We start from the raw sequence: 26,971 nt of genomic DNA on the forward strand, positions 1-26,971 counted from the left end.
AATATCTGAAAGATGTTAGGAACTTACTTTGGTTTCTATGGCAACATGAGAATAATTCACATTTCCCAGCCAAACTGGAGGCAAACACATTTTTCGTCTGCTTTATGGGTGGCCAATTATTTTTAATAGCCGGGTCAGCAGTGGCAGTCCCTGGGTCCTCTGTTCTCATTAGCATTCCCCGGCGACGAGTGCGTGAGGATGGTGGTCACCAAGTTTACTAAGAGACTCTGACCTGGTGTGGGGAGCAGAGATGACCTGCTGCTGCTTGTCACCAGGAAGAGCGAAGCTGAGCCACCCTCGCCACTGTGAAGTCCCAGCACCTCCACCCAGCGGCTGCTGGCTTGGTGGAGAGGTGTGGGTCCTGACACCAGCGTCCTCACTCATGGGCAGGTGACCTCCAATGTCCTACTCTGCTCTCTGACACTAGAGTGGAACCATAATCCTCACCCCAGGGGCCATCAGTCACTCCACAGATCCATGCCTGGAAGACAGTAGGTGTCCAATAAATGCTTGTGGAGTTAAATGACCAACCAGTCACCCTCCACAGCGTCAGGCCAGCCTCGTCGTGCCACCTGCTGGATAAAACTCTCCTGTCCAGTTGATCACCAAGACAAGAGCTGGCGGGATATCCCTGGGCCTTCAGCCTCGACTGATGAGGATGGAGGGACAAAGCCAAGTGCAGAAAACAGGTCATCTGGGTGAGCCCGGCCTCCTTCGATGCAAAGCCCTGGGCCGAGCTCCCTAGTCTATCTGGAGCTCGTTCCTTCACCTCTCAAATGTTGTCAAGGACCCGCCACAGGCCCAGTCACATGTCCAGCCCTGTTCAGATGCTGGGACAGGAATGGACGAGAAAGACACGGTTCTGCTTCGTGGAGTTGGTGGCCTACTGGAGAGAGGACCCTAGACTAGTAAACAGCACGGGATCCTTGTAGGTGACAGTCATGACTGGAAGAAAATGGAACGGGTTAAGAGAGACGGCCAGGGGGAGGGTGTGGGCGCTGGGTGGGGAGGGCTCCTGGGGAGGGCAGCACCCACCCCCTGGCTGCTTCCCAAGCAGGCCTTAGCTTTCCTAGGCCAGGCCCCACGCAGGGACAGACAGATGGGGCGGGGCTTATGCCACAGCCATGCGGCTTCCCTCGAGGAAGGAGAGGCAAGATTTGGGACACGGTGGCCGAGGCCGCTGTGCCACACCCCCCACTCTGTGCAGCACAGGGGCCACCATCCACCTGGCTCCTCACCCCTTGGCCCCAACAAGCCGTAGGCTCCGGCTCCCAAGGCCAGGCCAACTCTTTTTTTTTTTTTAATCAATTAAAAATTACAGAAAAGAAAATGAATAATTTAACAAACACTCTCATACCCACAACAGGATTAACCCCTGTTAACATCTGGTTGTATCTGAATCATTCAGATTATAAGAAAGTGTAACTTAATATAATTATGTATAAATGTAAGTTATATAACTTTTCAAGTATATACAAAAATATACAAATATATGAACGTATAATATGTAAATATAATATAGATATAATTAGCTCAAATGCATATACAATATCAGATAATAAAGCACACAGCTCCCGCTGGGCCCCTCCCCGCCACCTCGCCCACCTTCCCACGGTCACGCTGACGGGCTCACTTCTTTCCATCCTGTGCTTTCCATCTTCACAGGCATGTCCACAAATGATACACGTGTGGGTCAGTGATGCAGTGGGGGAGCAGCAGCTTGGGGGGCTGAGCTGTGGATGCCCCTGCCCGAGTCCCCATCCGGGGAAGGCAGCAAAACCCAGCTTCATGGTCCAATGAAGGCCCAGCAAGCCACCAAGGCAAGACCCTGGCATGGCCTGAGTCTGGTCAGGTGCAGCCACGGCTTTGAGCCCACCCCGGCTGTGCCAGTGACCCCAATCTCGTGCATTCTTTTATGCCCTAAATTCTGATCCCTGGGGTTTGGGAAAGGTGCCATAAAGCCATCTCAGCATGGGGCCTTTGGAAAGGAGAGATCTAAGGCTGCCCCTTCAAGTTACTGAGTGCTTTGTGATTTATTCAGGGCTTTTATTTCCTTTTTGAGTCAATATTTGTCATCTGTATTTTTCTAGAAAGTTGCCCATTTCAGCCAGAATTTCAAATTCATAGGTACAAAGCTGCTCATAGGATGCAATTATAATTTTTGTAATTAATAGACTACAGTTTTTAGAGCACTCTTAGGGTCATAACAAAAATAAGCAGAAAGCACACAGAGTTCCCACCTAACCCCACCCACATCCGCCCCCTCCAAGGCCAGCACCCTGAACCATAGACACATTTCACAGACACAACTGATGACCAGCACTGACACATCATTATCTTCCAAGGTCAACAGTTTGCATTAGGTTCACGCTTTCTGTTGTACATTCTATGGATTTGGACAAATGTGTATTATCCACCATTACAGAATCATACAGAGCAGCTTCACTGCCCTAAAAATCCTCTGCACTCTGCCTATTCATCCCACTACCCCCAGCCCCTAGAAACCTGATGTATTTACTGTCTCCGTGGTTGTCCTTTCTCCAGAATGTCATATACTCGAAGTCCTAGTGTGTAGCCTTTTCAGATTGGCTTCTTTCACTTAGCTGTGTGCATTAAAATTTCCTTCCTGTCTTTTCATGGCTTCATAGATCATTTCTTTGTTATCACTAAACAATATCCCATTGCATGGGCATATCGTAGTTTGTTTATTCACTTATTGAAAGACATTTTTGTTGCTTCCAGGTTCGGACAATCATAAGAAAACATTCATTTGTAGTTTTTTGTGTTTGAACATTTTCGACTCAATGGGGTAAATATCTAGAAGCATGACTGCTGGATTATATGGTAAGACTACAATTAGCTTTAGAAGAAACGGCCACACTGTCTTCCAAAGTGGCTGCACCATTTTGCATTCCCACCAGCAAATGCGTGAGAGTTCCTGTTGCTCCACATCCTCATCAGTAGTTGGTGTAGTCAGTGTTTTGGATTTTGGCCATTCTATTTTTTTAAATTTTGCAACTTAAAAAAAAATTGTGGGTACATACGTGTATATATTTATGGGGTACATAAGATGTTTTGATACAGGCATGCCATGTGAACTAAGCACATCATGGAGAATGGGGTGTCCACCCCTCAAGCATTTATCCTTTGAGTTACAAACAATCCAATTACATTATTTTAAAATATACAATTGTTATTATTGACTATAGTCACCATGTTGTGCTATCAAATACTAGGTCGTGTTCATTCTTCCTATTTTTTTATACCTATTAACCATCCCCACCTCTCCACATAACCCTCCACTTTCCAGCCTCTGGTGATCATCCATCTGTTCTGTATGTCCACTGGTTCAACTGTTTTGATTTTTAGATCCCACAAAAAAAGTAAGAACATGCGATGTTTGTCTTTCCGTTCCAGGATTATTTCACTTAACATAATGACCTCCAGTTCCATCCATGTTGTTGCAAATGACGGGATATCATGCTTTTTTATGGCTGAATAGTACTTCATTGTGTATATGTACCATATTTCCTTTATCCATTCATCTGTTGATGGGCAGACACTTAAGACTGCTTCCAAATCTTGGCTATTGTAAACAGTGCTGCAATAAACATAGGAGTGCAGATATCTCTTCCATATACTGATTTCCCTTCCTTTGGGGGTATATATATATCTTATGATATATATACACATATGATATACATATATAAATATATATGATACATATGCTACATATGATATATAAATATATATGATATATATGATATAAATATATATGATATATATATATCAGTAGGATTGCTGGATCATATGGTAGCTCAATTTTTAGTTTTTTGAGGAACTTCCAAGCTGTTCTCCATAGTGATTGTAGTAAATTACATTCCTACCAACAGTGTACAAGAGTTCCCTTTTCTCCACATCCTTACCAGCATTTGTTATTGCCTGTCCCTTGGATATAAGCCATTTTAACTGGGATAAGATGATATCTCATTGTATTAATAGTTTGATTTGCATTTCTCTGATGATCAGTGATGTTAAGCACCTTTTCATAAGCCTGTTTGACATTTGTATGGCTTCTTTTGAGAAATGTATATTCAAATCTTTTCCCATTTTTGATCAGATCATTATTTTTTTCCTGTAGAGTTGTTTGAGCTCCTTATACATTCTGGTTATTAATCCCTTGTCAGAGGAGTAGTTTGCAAATATTTTCTCCCATTCTGTGCATCGTTTCTTCACTTTATTGGTCGTTTGCTGTGCAGAAGCTTTTTAACTAACGTGATCTCGTTTGTCCATGTTTGCTTTGGTTGTCTGTGCTTTTGGGGTAGTATTCAAGAAATCTTTGCCCAGACCAATGTCCTGGAGATGTTCCCCAATGTTTTCCTGTAGTAGTTTCATAGTTTGAGGTCTTAGATTTAAGACTTATTTTCATTTTTTATTTTTGTATATGGCAAGAGATACAGGTCTAGTTTCATTCTTTTGTATATGGAGATCCAGTTTTCCCAGCACCATGTATTGAAGAGACTATCTTTTCCCCAGTGTCCATTTTTGGCACCTTGGTCAAAAATGATTTCACTGTAGGTGTGTGGATTTGTTTCTAGGTTCTCTGTTCTGTTCCATTGGTCTGTGTGTCTGTTTTTATGTCAGTGCCCTGCTGTTTTGGTTACTATAGCTCTGCAGTATAATTTGAAGTCAGGTAATGTGATTCCTCCTGTTCTGTTGTTTTCACTTAGGCTAGCTTTAGCTATTCTGGGTCTTTGTGATTCCATATAAATTTTAGGATTGTTTTTTCTATTTCTGTGGAGAATGTCTTTGGTATTTTGGTAGGGATTGTATTGAATCTGTAGACTGCTTTGGGTAATATGGACATTTTACCAATCTTTATTCTTCCAATCCATGAACATGGAATATTTTTTCGTTTATTGGTGTCCTCTTCAATTTCCTTCATCAGCGTTTTAGAGTTTTCATTATACAGATTTTTCACTTATTTGGTTAAGTTCACTCCTAGGTATTTAATTTTGCATGGCCATGATAAATTAGATTACTTTTTAAATTTTTTTTCACATTGTTTGCTGTTGGCATCTAGAAATGCTATTTATTTTTGTATGATGATTTGTATCTTGCAACTGTACTGAATTTGTTTACCAGTTCTAACAGTTTCCTTGTGAAGTCTTTAGGTTTTTCCAAATATGAGATCATATCATCAACAAATAAGGAAAATTTGACTGCTTCCTTTCCAATTTGGATATTCTTTATATATTTCTCTTATCTGACTGCTCTAGCTAGGACTTCAGTATACTATGTTGAATAACAGTGGTGACAGTGGGCATCCTTGTCATGTTCCAGATCTTAGAGGAAAGGCTTTCAGTTGTTCCCCATTCAGTATGATACTTGCTGTGGGTCTGTAGTATATGGCTTTTATTATGTTGAGGTATATTCCTTCCATATCCATTTTTTTTTTTGCAGGTTTTGATTATGAAAAAATGTTGAATTTTATCAAACACTTTTTCAGCTCCAAGAGTCAAGTCTTAGAATTGGGGACTCAAAGAGCCCACTTGATGCTTTAACTCCCTGTGGCAGTGTTGGTACCTAAAGCCAGCAAGTCTCAGAGGCTCACTAAGGCCCTGGATACAGTACCTGGGTATCACTGCTGGTTATTCAGGGCCCAAGGGCTCTTCAGTTAGCAAGTGATGAATGTTGACAGGATTGGGTCCTTTCCTTCAAGGCAGTGGATTCTCTTCTGGTCTAGGGTGTGTCTGATTTTTGACTCTTACAAAGGTGTTTTTTCAGTGTAGACAGTTGTTAACTTGGCATCCTTGTGTGAGGGGACGATTGATTGGTGGAGATTTCTATTCTGCCACCTTGCTCTGCCTCTCCTGCTTATATCAGATTTTGGCCATCCCGTGTGTAGTGGTATTTCATTGTTGAGTGTATTTTGCAATACGCTAAGCATATTTTTGTATGTTTATTTGCTATCTGTGTATCTTCTTGGGTGAGGTGTCCAGATATTTTGCCCATTTTAAGATTGGGCCGTTTTTTATTGAGTTTTAAGAGTTCTTTTTAAATTTTAGATGGCAGTTCTTTATCAAGTATGTCTTTTGCAATTATTTTCCCCCACTCTGTGGCTTGATTTTGGTTCTCCTGATGCTTATAATATTTAAAATATCTTCAGCATCTGCAGTTTCACCTCCCTTCATTATTACAGTTGGATTTTAATCCTTAGGAGTTCATCTATTTGTCATTCAACAAACATTATTCGGCTCCTACTATATAGACAGGTCCTGTTTCTGAATGCTGGAGATACACCAACTGCAGAACAGGCAAAGATGCTTACTCTCAAGTCTCCATTATTAGTCTTTTCTAAAAGTAAACTTTTGTTTTTCACAGTCGTTTCCATTATTTGTGTTTATTTTCTACTCCAATAATTTTTGTTTCTATATTATTTTGTCTTCTTTTTAAACCTTTTTCTCATTGGTCCATCATTTTCTGCAGATGAGTTATAATTTCCCATTATACTTGTGGATAGGTCAGTATTTCCTCATCATTGTATCCATTTTTGCCTTGTTTATGCTGAAGTTAGGTTATGTTGTTATATTTATACAGGTCCATGACTGAGTGAAGCACTTTTGATCACATGAAACACTCTCTTTGTCCTTGTTAATCCTTTTCAAATGTGATTTGGGGGAATACAGATATTCCAGCCACATCTGGGGAGGGGGTAATATTTCCCCCATATTTTTTCCATCCTTCCATTTCAAACAAAATTTTTAGTCTTGGTGTATCTCTCATCAATGGTATGTTGTTGGCTTTTATGGAGTTTTTAAAAGTATAATGTATCTCCTTTTGAATAGGTGACTATAAATTATTTATCATGATCATATCTGAACTTGCTTGGGCCCTGGTAATTAATGCTTCGTATTTACCATGCTTTTTCTTTGCTTTTTTTCCTACGTCTTTTCTTGCTTCTTAACTTTGTTCCTTCTTTTTCCCCTCTCCTGGAAGTTACACACTCCATTCCCAACGTTATCTTTAAATTTCTAAATAATTTATCAAACTTACATTTTCTAATATATTCCAAAGGAAACCAGATGTGCAGACCTGCAGCCTCTGTTGCAAACCACTGTGGGGTGGGGAGGGCTGCAGCAATTTTGTTGACTCCTGTATTCGGCAATAATGACTGAAGAATCCCACTACTAAAAATCTATTATGGAAAAAGTACCCAGAAATGTAGACATTTATCACAGCACCATTTGCTAGAGGAAAAACATAGCAGCAACTTGATGTATAATAAAGGAATAAATTATGTTAATCCATGCAACTGCATATTATGCAGTCATTAAAATCACATTTTTGAAGAATTGTAATGATATGAGAAAATGCTTATGATCATAGCATCACACGAAATCCCAGGTTAGTCTCTTTGTCTCTTTTGGCTGCAGCAGGAAGGAAACAGATGCTCCACCACAATGGGAGTTTTGAGAGAGGCCAGGTATGCAGCTCTGTGAGCAGCAGGGAAGGACAGATTACCCAGAGATGCAGACATACCCATAAGAAGGGCTAGGACCGACCACACCCAGTGTGGGGGAAGAACGAGAACCATCACCAGCTAGTGGAAATGTAAGCTGGAGAAGGTGCTTTGGAAAATCGTTTGTCACAATCTATTGGAGGGAAGGATGCACGCCCTATGACTCTGCAATCCTGCTTGTAGGGGAGAGAAAAGCACAGAACTGGGGCACATGTCCACCGAGAGGCACGCAGATATTCAGAGGGGCATTGCTTATAATGGTCTCAAACTGGACACAATCCAAATGTCCATGAGGAGTAGAAGGGACAAATTGCAATCTATTCATGTGATGGAAAACTTTACAGCAATGGAAAAGAAGAAACCACACTTAATACCACACAGATATTCCCACAAACAGAAAGTGGAAGCCGGGCGCAGTGGCTCACGCCTGTCATCCCAGCACTTTGGGAGGCCGAGGAGGGCGGATCACGAGGTCAGGAGATCGAGACCATCCTGGCTAACACGGTGAAACCCCATCTCTACTAAAAATACAAAAAATTAGCTGGGCGTGGTGGCAGGCACCTGTGGTCTCAGCTACTCGGGAGGCTGAGGCAGGAGAATGGCGTGAACCCAGGAGGCAGAGCTTGCAGTGAGCCAGGATCGAGCCACTGCACTCCAGCCTGGGCGACAGAGCGAGACTCCGTCTCAAAAAACAAAAACAAAAACAAAAACAAACCAGAAAGTTGAGCAAGAACAGTTGTTCACAAAAGAGTATATATTGTATACTTCCATTCATATAATAAAAGTGTACAAATAAGCAGAACTAAAGGATGGTTTGGAAGTCAGCAGCATGTCATGCTTGGGAAAGGGGAGCACACAGGGAGCTCCAAGGTGGGCCATATTCTATTTCTTGACCACGGTTGTGGTTACATGGTGCCATGAGTCCATTCTCACGCTGGTAATAAAGACATACCTGAGACTGGGTAATTTATAAAGAAGAGAGGTTTAACAGACTCACCGTTCCACATAGCTGGGGCGGTCTTACCATCACGGTGGAAGGCAAGGAGGCACAACGTCTTGTCTCACATGGATGGCGGCAGGAGAGAATGAGAGTCAAGCGAAAGGGGTTTCCCCTTATAAAACCATCAGATCTCGTGAGACTGATTCCCTACCACGAGAACAGTATGGGGGAAACCGCCCCCATGATTCAATTATCTCCCACCAGGTCCCTTCCACCATACATGGGACTTACAGGAGCTACAATTCAAGATTAGAACTGGGTGGGGACACACCCAAACCATATCACATGGGGTGTCTGCTTTGGGATGATTCTCCGAGACCTAGGTTTGTGTTGTGTCTGCTGCTTCACAGCTTAAATGTAAAAACAGCAACAACGAAATATCACTGCAAAATATTCAGAAAAAAATACAGACTAAAAGAGAGAGGGTATTTGTTTTCTACTGCTACGTAACAGATGATCACAGACACAGCCCAAGGTCACGCAGCCAGCCCTGGTGCAGGCAGACGGCTGGTGAATGTTGTTTCATTTCTGTGACTACTGGTGATGTGAACTTCTTATCGATCACTTGCACCACTTTTGTGAACTGCCCATTTTCTGCGCTGTGCCCATTTTTATCGATTTCCAGGATCTCCATGTGCTAAGGAATCTGAATCTGCCTTGCCTAGGTGAACCGGCATGTCATTCACATTTGTCTTTGGTGACAGAGGCTGGGTCTTAGTGGTCCCTGCCATTTGCTTTGGTAGCATGTACTACAGATATATATTATTAGTCTTTTTCTATCTTGTTTTTGCCCCTGGCATCATGCTCAGAAAGCCTTTTACCATTGCCAATAACAAAAATAGCCATGCGTTTTTGAGTATTTGGGGGTGATTTTTATATTTACAACCACTTATCTGGAAGTTGAATATAATTTTTTTTTTCCTAAAATAATCATCAGGTCGGGCGCGATGGCTCACACCTATAATCCTAGCACTTTGGGAGGCCGAGGCAGGCAGATCATTTGAGGTCAGGAGTTCAAGACCAGCCTGACCAACATGGTGAAACCCCACCTCTACTAAAAATACCAAAAAAATTAGCCGGGTGTCATGGTGGGCACCTGTAATCCCAGCTGTTCAGGAGGCTGAGGCATGAGAATCACTTGCACCCAGGAGGCAGAGGTTGCAGTGAGCTGAGATCACGCTACTGCACTCCAGCCTGGGCCACAGAGCAAGACCCTGTCTCAAGAAATAAAAAAGTAAGAATAACCATCCTCATCTTGTCAACAAAATGGACTCTGGCTGGGTGGCTCACACAGGACCACGTAAGTGGCCGTGTGCGCTCCTGGGTGGAGGCCATCCTGTGCTGAGGACCCTCCACGCCAAGGAGCGGCAGGGTGGGTGTGGAAAGGCCTCACAGCTGAGTGGGGCCCAGCCCAAGCAGCCCGCAGCCCCGCAGGACTAAGTGCAGCACCAGAGGGAAGCCAAGGGGCTGGAGCTGAGAGAGGAGAGGAACAGTGGGCAGGGGCCGGGGAGGCCCACACCCCCAGGGGTCTGAGTCTCTGGCGAACTCCACAGGACTGCGGCCCTGAGGGCAGATCACTGGGGTCGCAGGGCAGACAAGCAGCCTCCAGCTCTGGAGGACGGCAGGGAGGCTGGTGTGCTACAGCTTGGGATGGCACCTGTCATTCTGCAGCCTGTCCCCATGTCCTCAGTGGAGCAGGTCTGCTCAAACACAGACGGGATTCCTCCTGTTTCCATTCATCAGTGACAATGCACAGAAGCGTCCCACCTGCTAGTTCTTCCAAAAGCACAAACCACAGACTTCCCCTCTCTGACTCCCCAGGACCCCAACGCTCCCCAACGTGCCTGACCTTGCCAAGGGCACAGCAGTGGTGCCAGCAGATCGAGCCTGTCCCCGGGACCAGGCAGCGTGAGGTGCACGGGACAGCAGCCACCACAGGTCAGGGACTGATCTCAGGGCCGCTGGGCCCAGGCTACCTGCAGGAGCAGAGTGAGCATAGGCTGTGAAGACCCCAAGCTGGGCCCAAGGAGCCAACTGCTGAGCTGCGAGCTCCGGGGAACCGGGAAGGCAAATGGCAGCTGCGGGGCTGGGACCTGGAGTCAGGAGCTGAACGTCTGGTGGCTGCTGGGGACAGCCAGTCTCCGTCCTGTAGCCCACAACCCTGCAGACCACAGTCAGGCATCAGTGAGGTCAGCCCACGTGCCGGGCCACCGGGCCCAGGAAGGCAGCCACGCCTGGCTCAGCTCCGCACTGGGTTGCCACGGAGAGAGGGGAAGGCGCTGCTCCCACTTTGTGGAGCCACCAGCCCACCCGTGGGGACGGGAGCGCACCCCACACCCAGGAAGTGGAAAGCCAAGTGCTGCCAAGGGTCCTGAGGGTGGAGCACCCAGGGGGGTGTGGGGTACCCGAGGGTAGGGACACAGACGGGGGTACTCAGAGGGGTGTGGCGCACCTGCAAAGCTGCCCTGAGAAACTGAGGCCCTTTGAAGGGCAAGGAGGGCATTTCAGTGTGTGGTGGGGGCGAGGCAAGCGTATCCCAGGAGAGAGGGGGTAGACCCCAGACCCTGGTGCCTCCCTTGGAACAGCCCTTTTCATGGCAGGTGCTTGACAGACGTGGCCCAAGGGGAAGTCCCTTGTGCAGGAGCCTGGCAGGGGCCAGCCTGGACCCCACACTCCCATGTTCAAGCCAGTGCAGAGCTGGGCTTCGGGGATCAGACCGGTGCCTGAGTCTTGCCCCGCCCGGGCAAGTGGCATCCCTGCACCACCTGTGCAGCTGTAACCCCATCTCCCCAAGAGGTCCTGTGGGTGGCAGCGAGACCACAGGTGCTGCTGTGCCCACGCTGGTGTGTTGTAATGGCACCACCTGGTACGCTGCAATGGCCCTGAGCTCAGACTCTTGGCAGGGCTGGGCCAGGGTGCCCCGTCCTCGATGGGCAAGTCCTCGAATCACAGGCCAAGGCCGCGGCTTTCTCACTGATCTTTATTCCGTGTTTTTAGCACGTCACATCCAGACAGCACACCCCGAACATTCCAGATGGATCTGCTCAGACTCAAGGCCCGTGGCCAACACCCCTCGCATTCAGTCTTGGCGTTTACATGTATGTGGAGATGAAACGCACACAGGGCTGAACTCCGTGGAGCATCCTATTCAAAACATAAACCACCTCAAGAAGCAGGTGAGTTGTGTCCGCAACCTTCTGGCCACACGGCATGATCCAAGCTAGAGAAGGGGATTCTCCCAGGGCTGATCTCGGCAAAGCGACCCGGGGCTTCCTGTACATGGCCATGGGGGTGGCTCTTCTTGTGACGGAATCCCCTCCCCATCTAGAAAAGGAGGCGGCAGGAGGAGGAGGCATGGCTGGTCTGAGGAACCCCTGACCCTGGGGTGGGGACAGGCAAGGCAGGCGTAAGGCGTGCCTGCATCTGATCTGAAGCAAGCCCATCCCTTTGCTGGTTTGGGAGCATCTGACGTTTGCACAGCATTTTGTGCTAATTTCCATGCTGTGTGTAATGACCCTGGATTTTTAAAACAGAAGCAGAAACACACACATCACTTATGCCTGTACGTCCCACAGTCTCCAGCAGTGTCCCGGGGCCTGGGAGAGGACACGGCTGCTCCTGAGGGACAGAGAGTCTGAGAAGTCGGTCGCCAGTGGGTCGCTGAGGACATGAGCCTGTCCTGGGATCAGAGAGGCTGTGGCTGTGGCCCTGCCCACATTCCAGGGGCCATGCGGCCTGTGACACACTGAGGGAATACTGGGAAGCCAGTCCCAAGGCCGCTGGAGCCACAGACACAGCCCTAGCAGAGCGCTGGGCAGGGGCCGGGTCTGCGCCCTTCCACACTTAGAGCCCCAAGGAACCAGTCCATAGCGGAACCAGTACAGGGCAGAACCGGTCCAGGGCAGAACCGGTCCAGGGCAGAACCAGTATACAGCGGGAACCGGTCCACAGTGGGAACCAGTCACACCTCCCCCACCCCTGGCAGATCTGGACAAGGACAGCAAGCCTGGGGAGCCTCCAAAAGCTCATTCCACTTCCAGGCTGTGGTGAGAAGAGCACTGTGGTTCAGGGCTTTGATGACGGAGCCGCGACCCCCTACCCCGTCTGCCAGCCCAACATGGCCCAACAGCCTGGGTGGGTCTCCAGGGGCTCTGTCTGAGGCCAGCCCCTACCTGCATGGTGGGGCCACTTGGCCCTGGACCTCAGGGAGGTGGGGGGTTTTCTCTTGTAAAAGAGGTTCGAGGTGGAAAGTAAGGCGATGGCGAGGCCTCCCTTTGCTCCCAGCCTTTGGTCCCACGGCCTCCCAGGCACTTGGCGGGTTCGCGGGTCGGACTCCAGCCTTCAGCTTCCCAGCCACATGTAAACCAAGCAAGCAGGAAAACACACGGAGGGAAAGGGCCAGCAGCGGTGAAATATGGCTGCGAGGGGATCTCACAGCACAGAGACCCCGGGGCAGTGCAATGTCTCGGTCTAGATTTTGTCTACATTTTATTCTTTCACTCAACAGAATAGCAGTTTTGCATTTCAGAGTAGGTATGAGATGGCCACTGCCTTGTTCCGGCCCTGGAGACAGCGGGCCTCCCGAGAGGGTCGGCCTCCGAGGCTGCCCCGGACTGGGAGCTACGGGAGGCAGTCATTTGGCAAGGACACTGCAGGGAAAGGGCGAGGGGACCCCTGACCTGCCTCTGGCCGCCGAAGCCGGGGCCCTCCTCTGGCTCTCTTTGGTATCCCAGAAAACAGAGGCTGTCCCTGTCCTTGTCCGCCCTAGACCAAGCCTGGGGCCCGTCCTCGCCAGCTCCCCTGGAGGGTGCGGCCACCTTGCAAGGCCTTCTGGCAGCCCAGGACCAGCTCACAGGGGCCTACCAGCGGCCGGGCAGGTGGGGCGCGCACCTGGGGCAGTGTGGCCAGCTGCAGGTGGGCCCAGCCTCACTTCTTATAGTGATTAGGGGCGTCGGCGAAGGCAAACTTGAGGCGGTAGGCCTCGGCCAGCAACAGGCTGATGTCCTCGTCATCCCAGTGGGCGGTGGGCAGGTTCTGGAGAAAAAGCAGCAGCTCCTGGGGAGAAAGAGACAAGCCCAGGTGAGAGGAGGTGACCCACAGTGGAGGGCGCGTGACCCCAGAAAACTGGAGAGAAAGACACAAGCCCAGGTCAGAGGAGGTGACCCACAGTGGAGGGCAGGTGACCCAGGAAAACTCGCCCAGCCGGCAGCTGCTCCCTGCTCAAGCCCAGCAGGGCCCCAGGCCTCATCCCACAGACCCCGCCCCATCCCAGCAGCCAGGCGGGAGGCCCACTGCGCAGCTCCAGGTCTGACATCTGAGATGTCGTGACAGGGGCTGCCCAGCGCTTCACTTAACTGAATCTCCTGCCCCTCACGGGGAGACCCAGCTCTCGGGGCTCTGCTGCAGCTTTGCAGTCTCCGCCCAGAGGCTTCCCACTCCCCTAAAGCCTGTATCAGCCCAGGAAGTACCGCAGCACCCCTGGAACTGTCACTAAGCACAGACTTCTGTGCATCAGGAGACCCCTCTGGGCAGCAGCACAGTCAGCAGGTGAAGCTCACACATGTGGGGACCACGGAATGGAGCCAGCTCAGGCCCACCCCGGGAGCCCAGGAACACAGCAAAGCCCCACCCCGCCCCTCCTCCATGCCTGCCTCGCACCAGTGGGTGGAGGTGCGGGTCTCCACCAAACCCAGCTTCAGGTCCAGGTCCAACCTGGGGCCCTGGGACGATGACTCCACCCTGAGGCCCAGCTTCCTCCTCTGCAAAATGGGGCCACCATTGCCAGCCTGTCAGGGCTGCTGGACAGACTGGGAAAACACTCACACAGCCAGCAGCACAGCCAGCATTGGGTGGGCACACACTGGGTTCACTGGGCATGCTGGGCGGGCACACCGGACTCACTGGGCAGGAGCACTGGGCTCACTGGGTAGGCACACCAGGCTCACTGGGTGGGCACACTGGCCTCACTGGGAGTGCTGGGTAGGCACACTGGGCCTATGAGGCTCACTGGGCAGGTTCACTGGGCTCACCAGGCACACTGGGCAGGTGCATTTCGTGCACTGGGAGTGCTGGGCGGGCTCCTGTGGCCTGCAGCTGGGCCGTGTCTCAGCTCAGGTGGGCTATGGGGGCACTGAGTCCCACCCCCAAAAGACACATGGGGCACTGTCTCCAGAGCTCATCTGGAAGCCTGTGGACACTGGGAGATGGAGACTGACCTATGTCCACTGAGGCCAGGACGGGGAAGGAAAAGCACAGGTCCTTGGGGAACCCCCTCCACGATCACCGCCCGACAGCCCTGCCTCCCACACGACCACGCCCACATCCACAGCAGCTGGCGGCCCACCAAGGACAGGGCAGGTCTCGGGGGACCCCAACACACAGGGGGCTTGGCAGAAGTAGGGATCAGAGAGGGCTGAGTGGCCAGGACAGCCTCCTGGGGTGGGGGTTCTCAGAAGAGAAACGGGACCATCGGGTCAGGGCCAGCCCAAGCCCAGGCTCCGCATGAAGCTGGGCAGATTCCCTGAGGGAGGGGTCTACACTTCTCGGATGGCCCTGCAGGCTCTGGTCCTTGATAATTTGCCCCCGGGGGCCACCTGCAGGCTCCCCGGCTTCTCCTACCTCCCACCCCAAACGGAAGCCAGATCCTGGAAGTCAGGAAGGCGGCTGAGGAGCCCTGAGGGTGCTGGAGGGTGCTGGAACTGCCCTTCCCCAGATCCTAGCAGGTGACAAGGGACAGGGAGGGCCACAGGCTCAGGATGCCCATGTCACCTGCCTCGAGAAAACACAGTCCAGCAAGGCTGGCATGGAGGGGAATGGGGGGGTAGCTGGGCTCTGCAGTTCACATCCTGTCTCCTTGTCCAGGAGGTCTTGGGCAGGGGGCCTGGCTCTCCAAGCCACACTCTTCTTCATCTGGAGATAAGGATGGCAAGCTCTCTACATGGGCACAGCCAGGATAAGCTGAGCTGAGCTGTGCAGGTACCAAGCCTGGAAGATGACCCAGGCTTACATCCTGGCTGTGCCGGAGGCTGTGGTCTGCGTGTCACCAGCCCCACCCTCACTGAGGCAGGCCCCTTGACCATCCCGGAGCCACACTCTCCATTCCCGAATCAGGAGGGTTACACACCAGGACTGTCCTCTCTCCATTCCTACATCAGGAGGGTTACATACCAGGACCATCCCGTCTCCGTTCCCGCATCAGGAGGGTTACACACCAGGACTGTCCTCTCTCCAGCCCTGAATCAGGAGGGTTACACACGAGGACCGTCCCCTCTCCGTTCCCACATCAGGAGGGTTACACACCAGGACTGTCCTCTAATTGCTATTTTGCAGTTGCTGGGCTTCCACCCCCACTTCCTCAATTCCATTTCCTTTTGCATTTTGGATACTTTCAGTGGGCCTTTAAATTGAATTCAGGGAGCAAATTTCACTGGCTAAAAGTCCCCGGGGACATATCAACATCAATCTGCTGTCTTTCACCATTAGATGCAACTTACACGATGCCAATCCAATTCTGAGCAGGTCATAAATAAATACCTTTGGTTTTATTTTTAATCCACTTCGCTTCATATTATCATGACCTCGCTCCTTGCAAGGTGAGAAGCAGTACCCTCCCATTATGGTAACTCACCAACTCTACTGCACACTCAATTTCAGAACCTAATTTAGTCCCCCAGGTTCACTGGATGGAGGGAGAATAGAAATGCCCAGTTCTTCGCAGCCTGCAATGCTAAAGAAGGAAAAATCTATCTGGGTGACCTTTACGGGAGGCGAAGAACATAGCCAAACATGTCCTTAAATACAGATTTCTTTTTGAAAAAGGCTTGTCTTATTTATGCGCTAGGCCAAGCTGTCTCCTGTCTGGGAAACACGGCACATTTATTAGCCAAGAGCTGTTCTGCATCGCCCACACCAGGCAGGCGGAGGGGCCACGACGGGCGAAGCCATCCCTCGGTCACATTCAGGGACATGGCTCTCCCAGCAATGACGATGCTGCCTGTCCAGGAGGGCAGGTGGAGAGAGGCCTGCCCAGGGCCCGGCCCAGAAAACTGTAGACAGCACTTGCGTTTTTATTCTTAACTTTTCCATAAACAATTAAGGGCCACATTTGTGGATCTAAAAGTTAAAGGAAGGCTCAGCTCATGACACTGGTGCTGTAGAAGTCAAGGTCGCCTCAGGTCTCTGTAATCCATTCCCTACCCCGGTCCCTGGGGCACCCACTATCTCAACAAAGCCATAGCTGGAGGGCAGCGTGGAGTGCACCCCTCCTTTCTCCATCACCCCGTGTCCCGAGAATCCTTCCAGTGGACGTCGAATGTCTGCAGGGCCCTTTGTAAAGGCTGTGGGGTCTATGGGCAGTGAGGGATCAAAAGCAACAACTCGCTGCATGGCCTGGAGGCTGACGGTTCTCAGGCCTGACCACACGTCCATCAGCACCCAAGGAGCTTGAAAAAGCGCCCCATTGTCCTGGCCCCAACCCAAGCAACTGACCTGGACCTGGGAGGTGGGGCCTGGGGAGGGGGATGCCTTGGTCCTCAGGATGGTGGGCGACCTGGGTGTGCCCTGGACACTCTCAGACACATCATGAGAGTGGATAGAGTTGTCCACGCTTTCCGCCAGGTGGCCACTGTGGACGTCGAGGGTTGGGGGGGCCCTGCCCACACCACCCAGGCAGAAGTGGAGCCCTGACTCACACCACCATGCAGGCAAAGGCATCTCTCTAAAACCTCAGTGAGTGGGACACAGGGTGGAGGTGGGAAGCCAAGCTGGGATGTTTCCAACCGTTTTCCCCCATGGACCATACAGCAGTGGACGGCACTTAGAAGCTGCCATGCCACTCACTCCTGCCCGGCGGGTTCCAACAGGTGAGGCTCCCGATGCCGGAGACCAGGTGAGGCCTCCTGATGCCGAACAGCAGATATCGCCATGGCTTTGGCTACTTCTTACCAGAAGGGTTGTATTTTTCCAGAGTCAAACAAATCCTAGTGCCATCCGTGGAGGACGCTGACCTCCCCCGTGTGCCAGGCCTTCCCAGGAAGGGTGAGACGGTGACACGCCCATGTTCTAAGGCCTCAGGCTCCAGAACAGGGGTGGGTGGGTGACTGCAGACCCTGGGCTGCCTCAAGACCCTGAGCTCCGTGCAGCTGGCCCAGGGCTGAGGCTCACGTGAGAATGGGCAGCAGTGAGGGAAGCAAGATCACTGGACCAGATGCGGGAGTGCTGGGCCGGCGCCCGCCCCCGCTGCCGCCTGACCCCATGAGTACCGCAGATGTGTCCCTGCTGTTCTCCCCAGCGTCTCCGCCACTCCACGAACAGGTCTGTGTGTCCCTGTGTCCCGAAAACTGAGCCCACAGCACATGCTGGGCAGTGAACGTCACAGAGTCCAATGAAGCAATTAAGAGCATGTTTGCCGGTGCCCCACAGCCACATTCAAATCCCAGTCCTGCGTTTATTAGCTACGCGACCCTGGGCAAGTCTCATAACCCTCAGTGCCTGAGTTTCCTCATCTGTAAAACGGGATAATAACAGTGATAGCGACAGGAGACAGACAAGTTCCTAGACAGACACGGACCGGTCCCCGGTGAAACCTGACCTTCAAGCCAAGGACACTTTAGAGCCTGAACACCAAACTGCCAGTTCTGGATAGAGTCCATGACTAGAGTGAGAACTTCCATCCGTGTTACCCGCTCTCTTTCAATTGGTTCCTTCTGAATGATGTCCTTTATCTAATCAAATGGTGCTTCTTCCAAGCCCACCCACGGACCAATCAGCATGCACTCCCCCATTCGAAGCCCATAAAAGCCCTGGACTCACACTCACAGATGGCTACCCCGCCTTCAGGTCCCTTCTTGCAGCTAAGAGCTTTCTTTCTGTTGCTCAGTAAAATTCTACTCTGCCTTGGTCAGGAGTTCGAGACCAGTCTGGCCAACATAGTGAAACCCCGTCTCTACTGAAAATACAAAAAATTAGCCAGGTGTGGTGGTGTGCACCTGTAATACCAGCTACTTGGCAAAGCTGAGGCAGGAGAATCGCATGAACCCGGGAGGTGGAGGTTGCAGTGAGCCGAGATTGCGCCACTGCATTCCAGCCTGGGTGACACAGTGAGACTCTGTCTTTAAAAAAAGAAAAAGAAAAAAGAATTCTACTCTGTCTTACTCTCTGGTGTCCACATACCTTATTCCTCTTGGCCGTGGGACAAGAACCCAGAACTTGCCAAACTGTGGGAACAAAAGAGCTATAATGCTTGCTGAGCTGTGGGCAGCAGGAGTAAAAGAGCTGGAACCCTCCCTCCCGCTCGCCGAGCTACGGGAGCAAAGAAGCTGCTGGGTGCCACTCCTTCCCACTTGCTGAACCGCTGGAGTGAAAAAGCCAGAACAATAACTCCCTTACTGGGTTGTTGAATGTGTGCAAAGTGCCCTCGACAAAGACTGAATGGCTGGCCACACCTTCCACAATGGGGCTTCCAGTGCCCACGATGAGCCAGGCACATGAAGGTGCCCCGCTGTGCACACGCCTGGGTGTTACCTTTCTGTGTGTATATGCAATTTCACGGACATGCACTTGCATGAAGAACTCCAAAAGGACCATCAGTCAAAGACGAACGTGGTCATTGCTGGGAGAGAATGTGATGATTTCTTTTTCTTATCCATAGTTTCTAATCTTTTCAAAATAAACAAGCATTAGCTGCATACTAAAAATAATTTTTAAAATAAAAGAAGTGCAGGGTCTGCTCTGAGATCATGCTGGAACCTCCTTGGCCAGCTGGGCAGCTGCCAGGACAGTGCCCCGCCCGGTGCTGGAGCTCTGCTTATGGGGTAGGGAGAAGCCAGGTGCTGTGAGGCATCCCCTACACTGCAGCCAGAGCACCTGGAGCACCGGCTCCCACCCGCACCCCGGCCCCTCTCCTCCAGCAAATGGGGCGTGAGGTCCAGGCCCTTCGTGCCAGACCTTCTCACAGGCACTGCAGGTGTTCACTGGGTGACCACATGCCCAGGGCTGCCCCATGCCAGCCACCACTCCAGGCACACACTCAGCCCACAGCCCGGCAGGGCGTACATGCGTGAGTGTGTGTGCTGGTAGGTCAGGCAACAGATGGAGAAATAAACAAGAAAAGAGACAGGGTCCAGCACTCTGCAGAGAAGCGTAACGGAACCATGGGACGCGGGCTACTGCAGACTTCGCCTTCAAGGGCCACGAGTGGTACGTCTGAAACGGGGTGGGTCTGTGCGGAATGCACTCTGGACTTTGAATATTTATTAAGAACAAAAGAATGTAAACTACTCTTTTATAATTTTTATATTGATTCTAGGTTCAAATGATAGTATTTTGGATATGCTGGGTTAAATATGTTACTAAAAGTAATGACACCTGCCTCTTTCTTTGTTTTTACGTTTCCATGTGGCTGGTGACACATTCCTTCTGGACAGCACTGTTCTAGGTATAAATCCTGCCTCCCTCCTCCGTCTGCTTCACGCCAGGGTCTGCTGGCAGCACTGACCAGTGCTTCCCTCCCCTGGACCCTCTGTGCACACAGAAGGTACTGGAAGGCTCCCCCAGGCAGGAAGGGCTGTGTGCACAGCGGCAAAATTCGTCAACACCTGCTCCCGGGCACAGCAGACAGCTCACAGAGGTCTGCTTAAAAGCTACTCAAGTCAGAAGTTTACAAATTGCCAACATGCAAAGATGAATAAATTAATCACGATGGGGCTAAAAGGCCCATTTGCCTACTCTTGTTATTTTCTTCCCCTAACCGAGAAAGATGAAACAGGACTCACCACGGTGACATGCGAGGCGGGGAACAGGGTTAATTGGTTTAATTTGTTTTTCCACAGCCTCCTGACACTCCGCGTGCACAGCCTGGTGAGAAACCCTAACCATTGGAGGTGCTGCAGAGTGCCCGGCTGTCTGCAGCGGGGAGGCCCTGGTGCCACCTGGGGAGACCACTGAGGACCCTGGGGTCTGGGGGACAGGGCAGCAAACATGAGGTTTCCCAGCAGGCAGGCCCTCGGGCACTTCTCTCAACCCCTCCGTCTTTTAGGTGAGGAAACGAGCGGACAGGCTGGGCGACTTGTCCCAGGAGGCATGCAGCAAGCCTGGCACCCTTGTGGCACCCACACTGCAGTCCCACTCCCCATACCGCCGTGGGGGGCAACGGGGCGGGCTAGATCCCTGCTCTAGAACCCAGCAGGCTGGAGCCGACTCTCCACGCACTGTCCCTGGAGGACGAGTCCCTGGTCTAAGAGATGGTGACAGCAAGGGAGTCACCCCCAGGCTAGAGGGGCAGCAATACCCGTGCTGGTGCAAAAGGCTCTAGGAACTCGCCCTGTTGTTTCGTGCTCATCATGACCACCGCCCTCTATCTGCAGGAGTTGCAGGCGCCTCCTGGGAGGTGATGGAGGAGCCCCTCGCAGGTGCCATGAGGGCTGAAGGATTCTGCGCACCCCCCGGAGCGGGACAGGCAAACAGGAGTCGCTCCTCTACCCCTGCCACATCCTCCTCACCACGGGGCCCTGGCAATCACGGGGCCCTGGCAATCATGGGCCCGGGCAACCGCCGGGGACGACGGCCACAGTTCACAGAGCAGGAGGCGGCCAGGAGGGCTGAGGCCAGAACCAGAACAAAGGCCCTGCCGCGCCTGGACTCCGCCCCCTGCCCTCCGAAGAGGCTGGACTGAGCACTGGATGGGCCCCTCTCTCGGTCTCACTGACCCCTCGCTGTCACTCCCACTCCTGATCTGACAACAGTCTCCAGGGACCATGCACTACAGAGGTCAAGGGTCATTGTTCCTACCCAAACCCACGGGCCTTTCTGCAGACAGCGGGGCATCTGGATTCCTCCCGCGCCGGGGCTGCAGCGTGTGAATCCATATTCAACACCAAGTATCCGCTCCCACGAAGTACACGTGTAGATGAGGGAACAGGACCAGCTGAGATGAAATCATGCTGACAAGGCCGTTGCTGCCAGTGCTGCCAGCCGAGGGACCCCAGTGAATTTCAGGAGACCCGCAGACCGTGGCTGGCCCACTTCAAGTGCCTGAATGAGGCCATTTCCTTCCTCTCGGGTCTCCATTTGGGTTCCTGACTCGACACTGACATTCAGCCTTAGCAAACAGGCCCAGGAACCCTCTGTGGCCAAGGGACCACCAGACTCCGCAGCAAAGGCAGCGGAGACCCAACACACAGGCCGTCCCATGCCCCAGGCAGGCTGCGACCCCTGCCAAAAAGTCCCCCGGGAGGAGCTCAACCTGACACTCCCCAGGTCCTGCCTGTCCCTCACACTCAGGTGACCAGGGGCTGCCCTGGACATGCATAAGTAACAAGTGCCTCCAAATCAGTTCCCTAACAAGACCCACTGAGAGTACACTGGGCTTGTCAAACAGGACTTCAAGCTGGTGACCGAGGTCATAGTGGCCCAGGTCTAAGGAGCTGGCAGAGTGTGTGGCTTCTCCTGCACAAATGAGAACGGCCTGCGGGGAGGGGCTCCTGCTGCAGTGCACACCCTCTGAGACACGCAGCTTCATGTGGCTGGGCCAGCTTTGCCTCACCCTTGGCGCAGCCCACGGAGGCCTCAGGTTCATCTGAAGCCGGCTGAGATCTCCGCACAGCAGCATCAGAGATACAAGGCTCAGCTCTGTTACTTGCCGCGGTGATGGCTGCTTCGTATGAGAAAAAGCATGGGCCTTGGAGATGTTGCCATGGGAAAGAAGTAAGGCCATCTTCGCAAGGTGGCCATGGGCTGCTGACAGCCAAACGATAAACTTGGCGCTGATGTGTGCGGACATCCAGGGAAAGGGGACCCACTGGGCTCTTGGTGTCCTGGTGCTCATGAACCCTGCTCAGCTGTGAAGTATGTGTGTGAGGAAATGACCCCGTGGTGCAGGTGTCATGACCGGTACAACGGTGAGGCTGCCCTCAGAGCCGGGTGGCTTGAGATCCAGATGCCAGGAGCCCGGGCTGCATGCAGGCACTGGTAGCACTGGGAGCACCGTGCTGTGCCCACCCCCTCAGAGGCAGTGCCCGTCCCGGGCTCCTGCACGGAGGCCTGTGCTTTCCGTGCTCTTTCCCCACTGCCCTTCCCTCCTACCCTCTGGCCTCTCCTGGCTGTTCAGGCTCCTACAGCGACCATGGCTGTCCCTTTCCCATTGCAACCTCACCTGTCTGCCTTCTGTGTAACTCCAGGTCACTTTTCAAGACTCTGGGAGGACGGAACCGCGCACACCGACCATAGCACCTTTAGATGCACCTGTGCTCCAGGGGGCCCTGCCTGTCTCCACACTGCAACCAGAGACCTTTGGTTTCAGCCTCCTAAGAACGGCATTTAAAGGTTCAGAGACTATTGTGAGCAGGAATTATGGGGAGAGGGCAAGCAAGACAAGCGGGGTCCCCAGAGAGGATGAGAATGAGTACAGGCATGGGGAGGGGACCCGTGGTCTCCACTCTGGATACCAGAGAAAGAGGGGCTGCTTGCTCAGGGTGGGCCTCCCAAGCCTCCGATGGCCATGGTCCTCCTGTCCCTCTGTCTGGGTGGGGCAGCCAGGGGTGGGGGAGTGGGGGCAGCACTTGTTGGAAAAGGAACCACAGGGGAAGCAAACCTGCTCACCCTGGCCACTGGCACGCCTGCCTGGTCAGTGCCCACCCGGCCCAGTCCAGCTCCGCCTGCCCCATCTCCTTTGGTCTCCGGGTAAAAGGGTATTTCTAGGGAGCAGGGTTCCCACCTGAGGTGGGGTTTGCAGGCTGGGTGTGGGCATGGTGTGGTCTGTGATTCTGAAACTTTCAGACACACGGTGTGCACTTTAAATCCTGCTGGAGGGGAGGGCCTACATATCTCGAGTGGAGGGCCTACATATCAAGACTATGAGGAAGTCCCTGGACCAGGTTCCACTCCCACGACTCTCCCCACACCGACCCACTCCCGCGACTCTCCCTGCACAGGGTCCACAGTCCCACTCCCGCGACTCTCCCCGCACCGGGTCCGCGGTCCCACTCCCGCGACTCTCCCCGCACCGGGTCCGCGGTCCCACTCCCGCGACTCTCCCCGCACCGGGTCCGCGGTCCCACTCCCGCGACTCTCCCCGCACCGGGTCCGCGGTCCCACTCCCGCGACTCTCCCCGCACCGGGTCCGCGGTCCCACTCCCGCGACTCTCCCCGCACTGGGTCCGCGGTCCCACTCCCCCGACTCTGCCTGGAGGACAATCTCGAGGCTTGCGGGAAGGTGAACGTAGAAAGGTGCTCATCTGTGCACTGTTGTTCACAGCCAAAGGAAGAAAGGAAACCTCGAAGCTGCCCAGGCCAATGGCTACATGCCCCTGGGCTATGCAGGAGGCTTGGTCAAGGGTGCCAGAGAAGTGAAAGTCGCCTCTCCCCTCACACCACACGCCGGGGCAACTCCACGGGGGCCTCAGTCAACGCCACGTGGACCTGACATTGGACATGCAAAGTGAAAACATGAGAGCACCAGGTGACACGTGCTGAGTCCTTCACCCTCAGAGGCGGGAAAGCCTTGCTATGACTCCCAGTCCGGGAGGAATACAAGACGGGTAAGTTCAACACACAAAACCTCAAAACAAAAAACAAACCCTTCGAATGAAAACTAATACATGGCATCGCTCATATATTTACATATACATAAAGGCAACAGACAAATTAAAAAAAAGGAAGAAACACTTGTCATTTTTATCAGGAAGGAGGAAATGCTGGCATTAGTATGGAAAGAGCTCTTGAAAGAGACAAACAGATCAAAATCCTTAAAGCAATGGGCAAAATACAGGAACAGAAGAGGTGTCCAGAGCGGAGAGGCCCTGTGATCCTTACACAATGCGAAGATGCTCAGTGGTGCCACAAGGCAGGGGTTGTCGCCACCCCGAAAAACGCAAAAGCGCCGGCAGCCCGCTCTGGGGCTGGCTCAGTCATCCCCAGGGACATCTGGGGAACAGCTGAGGATGCTCAAAGAGCCTCTGGGTATCCGCGGACGCTAGAGAGCCCAAGCTCACACTGTCGGGTCCACAAGCCCACGGCACACACTTGCGCAGAAGGGCTTTCCCGGGAGCTGCCTGGCTGGTGCACGGGGTCCAGGTGCTCCCTCTGTCACTCATTTCCAGGTGTGTACCCAAGACGAGACACTCAGCCCCTTGCTCCAGGTCACTCATGCAAACACAGCAAATGCTACCAGCTGTTAAAGCTAGGTGGTTGTCCCGGAATGATGCTTTCTGCCTCTCTGTATTTTAAACTTTTTCACAGTAAAAGGTGAGGGGGAAAAAAGGCCAACTCTGCTAGTGTGTTGAAGGCAATTTTGGTCTATCCATGTAATGAGATGTTTATTTATTTAGCAGTTAAAAAATATGTGGTTGAAAAAAACATAACGATGCTGGCAACTCCTGTGAGTGTAAAGGTTGCTGAGGGGCAGAGGGTGGCAGCCAGGTGGGAAGCCCAGTGCCTCCTATACCAAGAGACGCACGGCAGCAGGTTGGGCAGGGGACGGACTGTCCTCCACAGCTGCCGGCCTGGGAGGGAAACAGCTGTCCTCCAGTTCTCGTCTTTTAATTTCTGTTTTCCTTTTTTTTTTTTCATAAGGGCATGTACTGAAAACACGATTTCAATTTCTAAAAGACAATCCAGGCACCGTCTCCTTCCAGAAGTTTCTCCTGGCAGTGTTCCCTCCCCAGCAGGGCCAGACACACCTCCACGGTCACCTGGTGTCCCCAAGGCCAGCTGGGAGGCGGGCCCTGACCAGCATGTGCTGTGGCAGGTGGGTTGCTCCCTTCTTTCCAGGACCCTGGAAACCTCAGGTTTTCTAGAACCGAGAAAGGCCCGGGGAGCAGCTGAGGCCCCCCTGGGGTCCCTCCTAAACCGCAGAAGAGTGTGAAGACTGGCTAGGAGGCTCCGGGGGCTTGCTGGGCCCCACAGCGCATGCGACTCCTGAAGGGGAGGGTCGGCAGGGAGGCCATGGGGTGCCAGGGACTGCCCTGCCTGGGATCTCCTGCCCATTTTTACAATGTTCCCATGGGATACATCTTCCCCTTTGCCATCTCAGTCCCCGTGGCTTAGTCATGTCAGGGGTGGGGACACTTAAGAATTAGTGAGAGAACAGGTCAAGGTGTAAATGATTCAAAGATTCAGATTTCAGACGTTTGAAATAGTGAGTCACGGCACGGCTCCAGTGAAGACCCCTGTATTTTCATATTCAATCCAGCATGTGGTCCCCGGGAAGGTAGAGAGGACTGGGCCGGGGAGGCACAGGCCTGGGAGACCTCCCATTGCCCCGGGACCCAGGTGTCCACGTGGCCTGCAGGACGCCCTGGCCCTGTGCTTGGGGCTGCAGCCGCATCAGCTCCCGGCAGCCCTGCGGAGACCTCTACCCGTTGACCAGGACCAGGACGTTCCCTTCTCCCAGGCAGGTAGGATGAAGGGCCCACGTGATTCCAGGAGGACGGCAGGGCCTGGTCCTGGATCTCCAGTGAGTGGCAAGGGAGGGCCCCTCACACAGAACCCGAGAACCCTGCTGGGCACCCACCCTGTATCCTGACCACGTGCTCCAGCTCCGCCCCACACTGGCTCCTTGGTCAGGCAGCGTGCACATCCTGTCCACACCCTACTCCCAGCACTGAGCGTCTGTGCGGGAAGCACAACCCAGGCTGCGTGAAGGGGAAGAATGGCAGGGAAACCGAGTAAGGGGTTGGGCAGCCCGGCCTCCCTTGCCCTTCCCCGCCCTGTATGCTGAGTGCGTGCGAGTCCTGTGTGTGTGGTGTGTGTATATGGTGTGCAGTGTGTGTGGGGGTGTGTGTGAGTCATCTGTATGGTTTGTATGTGTGCTGTCTAGTTTTGTGGTGTGTATGTGACACGTGTATGTGGCATGTGTGTATGGTGTGGAGGGTGTGTATATGTATGGTGAGTGTACTATGTGATGAGGATGTCGTGTCTGTGGTGTGTGGTGTGTGGTGCGTGTGTGTGTGTACTGTATATACATGGGGAGTGGTGTGTGTGTAGTATTTGTGTAACGTGTGTGTATATGTGGTGTGTGATGCATGGGGTGTCTATGTGCATGTGTGGTGTGCAGTGGTATGTGGTGTGTGTGTGTGGGGTGTGTGTGTACTGCCTGTGCGTATACATGGTGTGTGGTATGTGTGTGTAATGTGCGTATAGATGGTGTATGTGCTGTGTGTATAAACATGGTGTGTGTGGTGTTTGTGTATGTGGCGTGTATGTGGTGCCTGTGTGTATACATGGCGTGTGTGTTGACTGTGTGTATACATGCTGTGTGTGTGTATGGTGTCTGTGTATACATGGTGAGAGTGTGGTGTGTGTGGAGTGTCTGTGTGTATACACGAGTGTATGTGCTGTATGTGAATACATGGTGTGTGTGGTGTGTGTGTGTATACAAGGTGTGCGTAGTGTATGTGTATACATGGTGTATGTGTTTTATGTGTGGTGTCTGTGTGCATACATGGTGTGTGTAC

At 52.2% G+C, this 26,971-nt stretch overlaps 1 protein-coding gene across 2 annotated transcripts in view; it reads right to left on the reverse strand.

Annotated features, from left to right (window-relative positions):
- Window positions 1-12,997: 12,997 nt before the first annotated feature.
- TBC1D22A (TBC1 domain family member 22A) overlaps window positions 12,998-26,971 on the reverse strand; it is a 416,627-nt gene continuing 402,653 nt past the window's right edge. For both annotated transcript variants that reach the window (XM_028827584.2, XM_015150588.3), the window contains one exon: window positions 12,998-13,577. In XM_028827584.2, coding sequence (XP_028683417.1) covers window positions 13,449-13,577 — 129 coding nt within the window. In that variant the 3' untranslated portion in view covers window positions 12,998-13,448. The remainder of the gene's footprint in view (window positions 13,578-26,971) is intronic.

Source organism: Macaca mulatta, chromosome 10 (assembly GCF_049350105.2).
Source record: "Macaca mulatta isolate MMU2019108-1 chromosome 10, T2T-MMU8v2.0, whole genome shotgun sequence".
NCBI classification, from domain to species: domain Eukaryota; kingdom Metazoa; phylum Chordata; class Mammalia; order Primates; family Cercopithecidae; genus Macaca; species Macaca mulatta.